This window comes from Pipistrellus kuhlii, unplaced genomic scaffold (assembly GCF_014108245.1).
Source record: "Pipistrellus kuhlii isolate mPipKuh1 unplaced genomic scaffold, mPipKuh1.p scaffold_m20_p_1, whole genome shotgun sequence".
NCBI lineage: Eukaryota > Metazoa > Chordata > Mammalia > Chiroptera > Vespertilionidae > Pipistrellus > Pipistrellus kuhlii.
In genome coordinates this window covers 132,262,605-132,276,100 of record NW_023425404.1, presented here as the reverse complement: position 1 = coordinate 132,276,100, position 13,496 = coordinate 132,262,605, and the positions used below count along the sequence as shown (strand labels likewise).

At 38.2% G+C, this 13,496-nt stretch overlaps 1 protein-coding gene across 1 annotated transcript in view; it reads left to right on the top strand.

The window, feature by feature from the left end:
* The window catches only part of GSTCD (glutathione S-transferase C-terminal domain containing), a 96,610-nt gene extending 83,462 nt beyond the window's left edge, over positions 1 to 13,148 (top strand). The window contains exons 10-12 of the mRNA XM_045589269.1: positions 1,307 to 1,337; positions 7,085 to 7,154; positions 10,073 to 13,148. Coding sequence (XP_045445225.1) covers positions 1,307 to 1,337; positions 7,085 to 7,154; positions 10,073 to 10,209 — 238 coding nt within the window. The 3' untranslated portion in view covers positions 10,210 to 13,148. The remainder of the gene's footprint in view (positions 1 to 1,306; positions 1,338 to 7,084; positions 7,155 to 10,072) is intronic.
* The last annotated feature ends 348 nt before the right edge of the window (positions 13,149 to 13,496 follow it).

The following is a 13,496-nucleotide window of genomic DNA, read 5'->3' as shown; positions in this document are numbered from 1 at the left end:
ATACTGCTGTTAGGGTCAATTTTCATATTTCCCTTTTATTATATAGAATAGTTGGGATAACATTCTAATTCTCATCTCTTTAACTCAGCCTAATGGAGAGCCACTCCTTTAGTGTTTATGACATTTCACTCCCTGAGCCATAGTTACTGAGAATCATGCTAATCATTTTAACTATAGAACAGATTCAATATGTTAATTTTGGAAGTTTATCCTATAATGTGTCAAAAATGATTTCTTGATCATTTGCATCATTACTTCTAAGAAATCTTATAATTTAACTTTATTAGTGTTTATATTTAAAAGCTTCTTACCCATGTAATTTAGAGTTAAAAGTACAAACAATAGCCTTCTTATTTTTGTCTTCCATTGTTTTGTTCTTTACTATAATTTGCAGCTAACTGAGAAAAGAAAAATAAAGGAATGCTGAACAAGCCAAAAATAAACTATAACTTACAGCTTGTTCAATAGCTGAAATTTCATTTTATTCTAAACCTATTTAAATAAAATGCATATTTTATAACCCACCAAGAAATTTAAGGCTAGCAATAAAAAGACTCTTAAGAATGCTAATTTGAGTTGCCCATCCTACAGTCTCACTTAACTGATTCTAAAGTCTCAGATTAATATCTGCCAATCGCATCTCTGCAGATATAGTGACATTTGCCCCATTTGTCATTGGAGAACCTCTCCAGGGTCACTATCCCCCTGCCCTAATCACTCCGGGGCCAGGTAGCAGACAACTAGGGACAGCCCATATGCCCCAGAGACTGCTCACATTGTTCACACTAGCCAATCCTAAGCTTGTGCCTTGCCATGCCTTCCCAGGGAACCTGCAATAAAGGCTCATCACCCCTGCCTCCTGGTTTCTCGTACTTCCTAAGGGGCCCTGCATCATTACATGTCATCCCCTTCTCCTGGGAACTGTGAGGAATAAACTGTCTTTTTAATGGCAGCCCCCTCCTGATCTGTTGGACTCTCTGCATCTGACTAACAGTAAAAGTTACATTTTAAAACAGATTAAATCTGTGGGCACTCATGCGGGGAAGAGGGGAAAAAATGACTGTGCTTCTCTAATAGTGTAAACAATCTTTGAAGTAATTTGTAATTAATAACAGACTGATGATATGTTTTTGCCTTTATATAAAGTCATTTCAAACTGGCATAGTTTTTAGTTCAGGGTAGCATTACATACACTTCAGATAAAATATATTTTTTATTTATAATTTAAATAAAATTTTAATTCCTTTAAGACTATTCTTCATAGTTGGTATTCAAATTACTAATTTCTTTTTCTTTTCTATTTCAGTGAACAATTTAAGAAAACTTTATCATACAAGGTAACCTTTAAAGATCTAGATGTATTCTTAATATACTTTTTATCTTTTTTATATATTTTCCTCTCAGATTTCTAATAGAGTATATAATCCATAGTTATATTTTAATTACTCAAGAACATCTAATGTGGATTTTCTTTTTGATATCAAGGTTAATCTTTACATAGTTGACAAGTTTTCATAAATGGTCTAAGCATTTATCCTAGTTGCAAGCCAACTAGTTAGCCAGCCATAGTCTCATGGATGCTGAGAGAAGACAGGAGACTCCTGTGTCAGTGACAAACACAGCTATTGCTCACAGTGAGAGGGATAGCCAGACTATCATTTTTGCTCTGACTTCCTGAGGCTCAATGTCTACAGGGCACACATAAAGAGCCAGGTAACCCTTATACACACACAGTGAGTTGCATTACAGGAAAAGAAACCTGAGCTTAGGAAACCCAAATGTTTTAAGATGTAATCTTTAAGGAAGAATGCCTGCCCTTTACTCTGAAAGGAGACATTATATAGTTTCTAAGGCCTTTTCCTATGCAAACATCTTTAAAAGGATAATCTGGAAGAGAGACAAAATTATTGGTAAAAGTAAATATTTTAGGTTTTGCCAGCCACTTACAAACCTCCCACATATTCTAATTGTCCTTGTCTGTGTTGTAAGTTTACAACCCTTTAAAAATGTAAAAAATAATCTTAACGTTTGAGCCACACAAAATCAGGTCATAGACAGCATTTGGCCTGGGGGCCATAGTTTGCCAGCTCCTGACTGAAACAAAGGCAGTGCCTCCGCTCACAGACACGAAGAAACACAGGAGCCCTCGGAGAATTGTTTCCCAGTGGCAGTCAGCACACTGCACAGTTCTGAGCTACCAACCTGTGCAGAACAGTTTCGAGCTTTCTTTTTTTTTGTTAATAAATTTTTTATTTTTCCATTATAGTTGATATATCACACTAGTTTCAGGTGTTCAGCCTGTGATTAGATATTGTATAACTTACTAAGTAATCATCTTGATAAATCTTGTACCCATCTGACACCAGGCATAGTTATTATAGAATATTACTGGCCATATTCCCTGTGCTGTACTTTACATCCCCATGACTATTCTGTTACTACCAATTTGTACTCCTTAATCCCTTCACATTTTTCACCCAACCCCCCTCCTATCTGTTGACCATCAAAATGTTCTTTGTATCTATGAATCTTTTTGTCCTGCTTGTTTGTTTTTATATTCATTCATTGATGTTTTTATTGCCATTTTTATTGTTCATGTTTCTCTCTCTTCTTCTTCTTCTTCTACTACTACTACTACTACTACTACTACTACTACTTGTCTGAGAAGCTCTTTATATGTCCTTCAATTCTAAATGATAGCTTTTCTGAGTAGTAATCTTGGTTGTAGGTCCTTAGTTTTTTATCACTTTGAATATTTCTTGCCACTCCCTTCTGGCTGCAAAGTTTCTGTTGAGAAATCAGTCTTATGGGAACTCACTTGTAGGTAACTAACTGTTTTTCTCTTAAGATTTGCTCTTTGTTTTTAAGCTGTGGCATTTTCATTATGATGAATCTTGGTGCGGGCCTCTTTAGGTTCATCTAATTTGAAACTTTCTATGCTTCCTGGACTTGTGTGTCTATTTCCTTCACCAGGTTAGGAAAATTTTCTGTCATAATTGTTTTAAGTGGGTTTTCAATTTCTTCCCCTCCCTCTTCTCCTTCCTGCACCTCCATGATGTTAATGTTGGTACATTTGAAGTTGTCCCAGGGACCCCTTACACTATCCTCTGTTAAAAAAATTTTTTTTTGCTGTTCTGATTGTGTGGGTTTTTTTTGCTTCTTTATATTCCAAATCACTGTTTTGATTCTCAGCTTTATCTGCCTTCCTATTGATTTCTTATAAATTACTTTTCATTTTAGTTAGTGTATTATTTTTGGGTTTTTCTTATTGTTTCAATGTCCTTTTTATGCAATTTAATATCTCTCTAAGTTCATCTACCCTTCCCTTAAATTCATCGAGCATCCTAATAACCAGTATTTTGAACTGTGTATCTAGTAGATTGCTAGTTTCTATTTTATGTAGTTCTTTTACTGGAATTGTGTTCTGTTCTTTCATTTGGGACACATTTCTTTGTCTCCTCATTTTGGCCACCTCCCTGCGTTTGTTTTTATGTATTAGGTAGAACTCCTGTATCACTTGAACTTGGTAGAGTGTCCTAATGTAGTAGGTATACTCTCGGAAAACCTTCCCATTCACTGGCACTGGGCACTCCAGGTGCCCCTCCAACAACCATATGGACTGTGTACACACTCCTGTTGTTGAGTTTTGATTTCTGTTACCACATCAGTAGGAGGGATTTACGCCCAGGATGATCAGCTACAAGGACTGGTTGTGACCACCATGAGGATCAACTGTAAAGGGGCCTGCTGAGCCAACCCCTTGAGTTTGTCACTTGTGGAGGTGGTTGAGTGGTGCTTCAATGTGGTCTGAAGCTCTCCACCTGGTATGCTGGCTCTGGGGCCTCCCAGGAGGTATAATCCAAGTTCAGCCACCACCTGTGTTCTTCCCAGAGCCATCTGGCATGAGCTACAAAGCGATCTGCAGATGGCTGCTTCTTGTGCTGGTCCTGGAGGTTGGAGTTGTCCAGGAGAGGCCAAGCTGAAAACCAAAGCCAGCTGCTGCTAGTACTGGGCCAGGAGCCATTTAACAAGAGGTACAGGGCATGCTGAGACCAGATGCTGTGTTTTAAAAAGATTTTAGGAAAGTCTGAAGCATGAGCCAAAACACGCTATCATATGGAAAAGCCACTGGAAACAGCGTGGGTGGGCCTACAAGTTGGTGAGGTGGTGTATCAGGGAATCACTAGGCCAGTGTGAATGATGATAGCCAGTTTGATGGAGTCTCAGATATTGTGCCCTCCTCCCAATTTTTATCCATCACATATGAGTGTAGGACCAGCCCATTTTGAATTTCCAACCCTCCTACCAATCTTGATTTGGCTTCTTTATATCTTTAGTTGTAGGACTTTCGTTCAGGGAGATTTTGGGCGGTTCTGAATGATAGCTGTTCTGAAGTTTAGTTGTATTTTGGTGTGGTTATTGGAGGATGCAAGTACAGCACTTACCAATGCCACTCTCTTTCCAGAAGCCCCAGTTTCTAGCTTTGTGAGCATCACTATTTACTAATTAAATGATCAATAGCATGACATAATACAATCTAAGAAATCATCATATTTGTGAGAAATACATGAATAATTCTATTAAAAGTTGATGAATTAGATTGTATTTTTAGTTTAGTTATTTTGACTTCTGGCAAAAACTCACTAAAATATATAAAATATATAGTATCATTTTATATATCAGCCTTGCCTTCTAAAAATTTAACCTTCTCTTTCCAATAGTGAAATAGGTGCAGCGACCTAAAAATGTTCATTCTACCACCTTAGCACCTATATCTCCTTCACTTCTATCTCTTAAATGCCCAGCTCCAACTCTGTCTTCTACCTCTCACCTCTCCCCGACCCCTCACTTCTGCCCAACCATATACACAGACCCTATGGAGAAGAGAGAGACTTCATGTTCATGTTTTTATTCAGAGCTGGCACTTTTCTCATCTTTGCCTACTGGATTTAGGTTTTCATATCCTGGGAAACTACAAGATTTGGGGCAAAATTAGTATCCCAGGAACTTTATTTTTTTAAGATTCAAAACACTTCATCTTTCTCTCCCAAGAGCCTGCTAATACAGTAGAAAAATAATTGAAAAATAAACAAAAACTAGAGCCTTGTTCTAATCCCTCCTTGAGTGATGCTAGGTAAAGCAAACCCTGAGAGAATGTGTAGCAAAAGCCTAGGGAAGTGAAGTCAGGTGCCGCAATCTTCCTGCCTAGAAAGGAAAGAAAAATTCCTAGAGGTGAAAGAGACAGGGCACCCAGCCTCTTCTAGAGAGGCAAACCCTCTCTTGGTGCCCAATTGGTCTTTATCACCTCTTCCTCCCACACCCCGCAGGGCTGCTTGGCCACCAGCCTTTATGAGAGAGGATCTCAGATGTAAATGCTCTATAGAGAAGTTTTCTTGTATTCTATGGCAACGTAGTATCTCAGTATTTCCTAACTTAACCATGATGGGTGGGCTGGCAGATAGAACTACATGGACTTAGTGCCCCAATCTCTTGAGAGTCACTTTAGAAATGTTCTCTTCCATGTTCAGTTAGCCAACAGAGTAGGTGAGACCTACTGTGTGCCTCACCCTTTCAGACTTTAACTTCTGCAGGGGAGAACACATACACAGATAATTCCATTACTTCTGTATGGGTGGGACTTATCAGGACACGAGAAACAAACCTCATCTGAGATTGTGATTGCCTCAGTATTACCTATATTTAAAATGAATCTTAACTTGCAAACATCATGAGGACAAAGGGCATGCTTTTTCTTGCCTTTTTGTCGTGTTATATAGTTCTAAATTCTTCTGCCCCTTTTTGACTTATGGAAACTTAATAAAAGTTATTTATTTGAACCATCTTATTAGTACTCTAGGCTTTGCTACTAAATCTTACAATGAGCATTGAAATGTTTTTTAAAATGCATTGAAGTTGAGAAAAAGTTAACCCTTCTAAAAGACCTAGCATCACACTCATTTCAATTACCGCATTTAAAAATTTTGGAGGCTGCAAATTGAATGTACAAGAAGACCAAGGAGACAGATGATGAAGCTGAGTTCCACCCGTTGGCTAAGCTGACAGGTGAGATCATTTACAAGAAAGTGCAGCTGTTCTGAGTGAACAGTTGTCCTGGGACAGTGGTCGGCAAACTCATTAGTCAACAGAGCCAAATATCAACAGTACAAGGATTGAAATTTCTTTTGAGAGCCAAATTTTTTCAACTTAAAACTTCTTCTAACACCACTTCATCAAAATAGACTCGCCCAGGCCATGGTTTTTTGTGGAAGAGCCACACTCAAGGGGCCAAAGAGCCGCATGGTGGCTCTGGAGCCACAGTTTCCCAACCAGGGTCCTGGGAGCACCACAGTCATCTTGACTGCAAAGAATCACTCACCTTTGGCGACTTGCAGGTTTACGAGTGCTGTGCAAACTCACCAGCTCTCATCCCTTTAAAGCCTTCTTCTCTTTTTATTAATGCACCTTTCCTAACATTGTTAAGCAGAAGCAATAATTTCCCTCCCATTCCTTCAGATCCACTTTACGTTCCTCTTAAAGCAGAAAAAAGTACACCTCCTGCAGCATTTGGAGTGAGAGGAGAATGAGTGAGCCAGGGAAAAGTGGGGAACTGAGCAAAGGGTAGAGGGCGGACAAGTAGCCAGCCCTCCGCTGGGTGTCTGGAGAAATACAGAAGCCACAGACAGTGATCCTCTGCAGTACTTCCTTTTCCGCTGGCAGTAGGAGGAAATGCCACTCAGAATGTGTTCTTGGAGCCATGTTTCTGAGATTTAAATTTTATTAAAGGAAAAATTTAAACAATCACCAATTGTAAGTATATTTCTGCTAAAAGCAGCTGTTAAATGGCCCTGAAAATCTTCCGTGCCTCTGTTCCTAAGACAGCTCTTCAGATGTAGAGCTGTCTACCTGAAGGGAAACAAGGTTCTGAGCGCTGTTTTCTGACAATGTGCTTATTTCAGAAGTACTATTTGTGCAGCGCTTTATTCAGTTAATGTAGAACTCTACAAAAATGAGGTAGTTTTAGAAAATGCTTAATTTTGAAGCAAAAGGTTAAAACAAACCCACATTCTATTGCTTTTTCTTTTAGGAACACATGATCCTGTGCCGATTTGCAGATCAGACAGCTGTCCAGCTTCCACCCCAACGAAGGCTCATAGGTATGTGTTTCACCACAGCTGCTGAGTAGATTGTGTACCGCAGGCCTAGGAATGAATGGAGCGACTCTGTATAGGAAAAACTGGTTCATTTATCAACAAGAAACTGAAGGTTATTTCCCCCAGAAAACTTAATCCATATTGAAAAAGGCTTTGCAACAATAACAACACTTTATCCCATTTTTGTTAATAATACCTTTAAATTAAAAACATTTTTAATGTTTGTACATTTAGTAGAATTATTATGTTAGATCTTTCATACTGAAATGAACAAACTGAAGGACCTACCTAAAGCCCCATAAGAAAATAAAAAAGATCAACTATGCACACCAAAATTGATGGATTAAAAATGTATAAACAAGAATGACAATGTTGTCCTTCTCATAAAAAAATATATGCTTGTATGTTATTAATCATAGACCAATATGTTTGACATTTATAATGTTAAATATTGCCTAAATGGAAATGCCTACAATGGCATTTCAAGTTTAAATGATAAATTTATCCGAGACTTTGCTTTAGAAAAAGAAATTATATTTAGAAGGACAATAGCAGCTAAAAATTATTGAACATTTAAGCACCCATTATCTTAGTAAATTCTTACAAAAATGCCTATGGAGTGTGTACATACTGTTATTTATATTTTAGAAACAAGAGGACTGAGACAAAAACTTGTCCAGGCTCCTTCATCTGATAGATGACAGAGCCACCCTATGAACCCGAATTATTTGATTCCAGACATGAAGCTCTTGTCCATTTTTGCCCACCAGTGATGGAGTCCAAAGTTGGGCTTACAGTGATTGAGTAGAGTCTAAACTAGTTTTAAAAATTATTTAGAAAAGCCCCACGTTGGAGACCATGCTGGTCTGGAAAACAGATTACTGTTTTGTTTCCACGACAGAATGCCAGATGTAGTCATTAGCTTTCATTCAAGGGCCATGTTATATGAGAACTAGTTGCCATTAAACTGTACAGTCAAAGTCAGCATAGCAAGATATAGAGGGGCATTAGAGACCTGAAGCTGAAGGAACAAGCGATTTCCTTTCTCACACTCTGGTGCATAAACATATGGAAAATGCTTGCTCCTTCCTGCCTGCCACCTCTCTCTCTCTTTCTCGTCCCCACTTCCTCCTCCTTTTCCCATTCCAATACTTTGAATTAGTTGAATGTACATTTGATGTGCAGCCCAATATATATAGACATACTGAGGTATAATTTACATATATATAGAATTACATATTATATAACTTCACTAGACTCAGAGAAGACATCACTGGTATGGTGGGTGGGGGAGCACATGGTGATGTTTCAGGCATTAAACCGGAAGGGACTGACTGGAAGGGAAGCTGCTAGTTAAGGATGAGGGGCATTTGGCATGATCACTGGTATAAAGGGTGGGAAAGTCAGGTTCAAAGTCAGACTCCATCAAATGTCTACATCTGCACTATGCACAGGTCATACTTTTTTCTGTGAACGTTTTAGGAAGCTTCCCAGGCCCTAAAAGGTAGACTTCCCACAACTGGATTTCAGTTGTAAAGATGCTGCCTCTATATGTGAACACATGAGATTCTTCTCTGTAATGGAAAAGGAAAACTTAACTGGACAGGGAGCAAAGCCAAGGCTAAATGAGCTGCGGGGTAAGCCCAGGGTGCGTACTGCAGGAATGTAGAACATCCCATCTGACAGAGAATGTTTCATTTAAGTTGAAAAGTAGGTGGAGGTGGGAGGGGGCGTTTACAGAAGTCATAGTTTAAGGGGGAAAAAGTTAGCCATATGGCTGTTGATAAAGACGGGGTGATTTAGCTTAAATGGAATCATGGACATCTTTTTTTATATCACTCTGACACAGTTAATCTTTTTTGGCATGAGCCTTTTAAGGAAAATATACAAAATATTTTAAAATAGAATCTCTGGTTGCCAATTCTTCCCTACTGATTTCACCTTCCAGTTTTTCTGTGAGGCTTCTTCTGTCTTCCACAGAAGAGCTGTTCTATTTCAGTTTTCTGTCTTCACTTCTGAAACTTTCATTTAGCAGAATCAGCCGTCTTTTAAATACATTCGTTAAAAATAATGCTTAGGTATTATAGTTATTGAGTAAAAATGGAATGAAATTTTACAGAGTCAGTAACCTTTTTCTAAGAGGATGAAGGAGTTTATGTATTGAATTTAAAGAACTTGAAAGTCTAAAAGCCACAACTCTTAATATATTCAACCCCAAATCCTTTTTTTCCTGGGCTACTTTTGAAATAGAAGTTTGCCAAATGAACACAAGTTCACTACTTTACTTGCCAGTCAGGTTTCCACTTGTTTTCCAAAGGTTACAAAGAAAATTCAGTACTGCTATTTCATATGATACAGGAGCTCTGAAAATTAACATTCTATTACACTCAGCATTACACTTCTACCTGAAATAATCAGGACACAATTGAGAATGTTCACCAATATTTTCTATTTCTCACTTCTTTGTTGTCCTAAAAACTCCAGGTGCAAACTGCAACATTCTTTCAGATGGCCCTCTGTTTGCATGTCATTTTAGCTATGAAAAACAGATAGTATTTGTCTCACAGTATGACAGATAATGTGTTTTCCTAGGGTATGAAGAGTAAAGGTCTCCACATGGATTTTCAATCAAAGCGGGAAACAATCTGTAGTTGTTATTTGAGATTGATTTATAAACATATTTTAGAAGGTTAACATTCAAATTACTAGCAGGAACAGATCTTTGAAATGTCATACATTTGTAATTGTTTTCTCTCCATCCTGATTAAGAATTAAATTGAAAGAGACACTAAACAGGACTTGGGGGCAAACAGCATTCTCTGTACACCTACAGATTTTGTCACTGGATAGAGTCCCTTAAATGCATTGAAATGGCACTGTTAGCTGGACAGGATCTCATGATACCATGGGTTGTATTTCAGGAAAGCAGTGCATGTGCCTGGTGGATCTGGACCGAGCAAGAGCTGCAGAAGAACGTGGCTACTCCGTTCAAGTGATATCCATGGAGCCAGAGAGCTGCTCTCCCAAAAATAACATGATCGTTGGAGTCCCCATTTAGAAGGAGATATTCCCATTTGATGTTCTGCCATTTGTCTTCATGATGAAAGCCCAGTGGCATTCAGGAGGTTCTTGGCACAACTAGGAAACAGCATTAGCCATCTTGAACCTATTGTACTCAGGAAGGAAAGCAGCAGGAAAATCTTTGAAGAAAGGCAGCCTGCAAAGCATTGCAAATGCTTTTATAATGTGTGATTAAAAGTCCACTGGTTCTCATAGTGAGAGTCCCCTGAAGTCTCGGCTGCCAGCAGAATCATACTCTCTAGTTGCGGTTCCATCGCTGGAATAACCATTTCCTTCTCAGTTCACAGCTTTTCTGATCTGGCTAATGTGGTGTTCAGTTAAAAACAATGCACTTGTAGCCTTTTAATCATGTAGATGCCCTAGTGGAGGCCAAAATGAGACTCAGTGGGATTTGTTTGTTTTATATTTCTAACAATAGTACTTTTTCTATCATTGTTTTAAAAATCTAGTCAGGTAATTATAGTATGATTAAACTTTTAAGCTAGGGTGAGTTGGATTTGTACATTATTTCATATACTCAATTTAAATATACTTCCTATAAATCGCCTAATGAAATCTTCTCTGGCTCAAACATTTTATATAAAGACATTATAATATAATTGCAGTATATTTTCCATTATGGACATATATAATTTGGACATAAATTCTAGCTAATCAGTAAATACATTAATTAAATCATTATTGAGGATCCCATTATTTTCAAGAATCTGAAAAAGATTACTGAATTAGTTAAGTTCTTTATATCATAATGATCACAGGATTTGTTTTTCAGATATAAGTCATATTTGGGGGATATAGCTTATTGAATATAAATCAGAGGTGGAGAAATACAGTATATATAAGCTTATTTGAATAGTTCTCTCTACCCAAATTCTTATTCCATCGGCCAAAGGTTTTAAGGACAGATGGCATGTCCTTTCTCACAATCTGCTTTTTTCTTTTTAACATGTCCTAGGCCCGTGGTTGGCAAACCACGGCTCACAAGCCACATGCTGCCCTTTGGCCCCTTGAGTGTGGCTCTTCCACAAAATACCACGTGTGGGATTGCAACTTTCGTGGCTCATATGCAAAAGTCTGTTTTTGGCCTGGATGAGTCTGTTTTGAAAAAGTGGCGTTAGAACACTCAAGGGGCCAAAGAGCCGCCTATGGCTCACAAGCCCTGGTTTGTCTTGGGCTATTCCATTTCAGATAAGATTTATTTCATTATTGTTGACTAGTAGTCCCTGAATCTGTGTGCCAGTAGCTCTCTGTGGGGCCTGGCTGCTCCACACTCACTGCCCAGAGGCTCTCCATAGCCCAGAGGCCCATCCATGGCCAGGTGTGGCAGCGATGCAGCAAGCATTGCGCCAGGTTGTTCACGCTGCTCGCTTTTAGCGGCCACCCTCCCGGGACTGGGAGACTCTGGCGGGGCTGAGAGGACTGGATGCCACCATCTTGTGGCTATGGGCGCCACCATCCTTTGTGATGGAATGATGGTTAATTTGCATATTACCCTTTTATTAGATAGGATGGTTTCAACTCTTTTATTACATACCATGAGGAGAAAGGTCTTTAATAAATAACTCTTTTATCGCTGTGGGGTAAAATACAGGGGAAAAAAATTATGAAAGTGGGGATGTATTCTTATTTTCTGGGATGAAATTTGAGAAAAGAATTAATCATCCACCCTGAGTAGTCATTTGCACCTATAAACACACTATGCTCTTATCCTCAGCTTCTTAAAAATTAAGGTGTAATTTACAGACAGCAAAATAACAGATTCTAAGTGTTCTATTTGAGAGGTTTTGACAGCAGTGTACATCGGTGCAACCACCACTAATAAGCTATAGAATATTTCCATCAAAGTTCTCGCATATTCCTTTCATTTCAATATCCTTCACCCTAACTTCTCTGATCCTATCACACTTCATGTGTTCAGCCTATTTTTGTCCTTCGAAATAAATCAAGTCATTTAGTATGTAGTCTTTTGTATCTGAATTCTTTTGCTCAAAGGTATTTTTGAAAAATATTCACATTATTCCATTATTTATATAATTCGTGCACGGGAAGGGTCCCTAGGCCTGGCTGGTGATCAGGGTCAATCTGTAGGACAACCAGCTGGATGATCAGAGCTCCCGCTCGCACCCACGTTGGCTGGCCGCTGCTGCTGGTCCGGGCCTGCAGGCTGGGGACAGCTCCTACATTGAGCATCTGCCCCCTGGTGGTCAGTGCACATCATAACAACTGGTCATTCTGCCAGTAGTTCTGCTGTTCAGTTGGTTTGCATATTACGGTTTTATATACATAGATATTAAAATTTGTTTACCCATTCTCCTGTTTGTATTTATTTGTACTGTTTCCTTTTTGAGGATATTATGAATGAAGCCTGTGAATGTTCTTGTACAAGTCCTTTTGTGGATATATATTTTTTATCTCTCTTACATACCTAGTAGTGGAACTGCTGGGTCATTAATAAATGAGTGTCAGTTGCCAAACAATTTTCCAAATGGTTTTACCATTTTATTTCCCACCAGCAACATAAGAAAGTTCTAGTTCTCTAAACTCTCTCCAACATTTGATATTGCCTGTCTTTTATTTTAACCATTCTGGTGGATGTGGAATGGTATTCCATCATGGTTTCAATTTTCATTTCTCTGATGACTAGTGATGTTAAGCATCATTTGAAAATGTCTGTTAAAGAGTTTTGCTCATTTGTAAAATTAGGTCAACTGAGCTTTTTATTATTGATTTATAAGAGTTCTTTATATGTTTTGGATATGAGTCTTATCAGATATATGCATTGAGAATATTTTTCCCAGTCTGTGGCTTACCTGCTCATTTTCATAATGAATGGTTTAATTTTCATGAAGCCTAATTTATATCATTTTATAATCAAATATTTTATGTGTCCTCTTTAATAAATCTTTACCTACTGTACGGTTATGATGACTCTTCCTGGTTTCTTATAGAAACTTTATGGTTCTAGTTTGTTACATTTAGTAAATGTAACCATATTGAGTTCTTACATCCAGGAACATAATACATCTTATCATGTGTTTATTTAATTCTTTAATTACTCTCAGCAGAGTTTATAATTTTCAATGTAACTACTTTATTTATGATTATTTGATCAGTGGCCCAGTGCACAGATTTGTGCACATTGAAAGGAAATTAATTAGAAGAACTATTTCAGATACATTCTGTCAATAACACTGGCTTCTTTTGGCTTCAGAGGTACATTGTGCCAATAGTTGGTCTTCAGACATATTCCATCAACCATGCTGC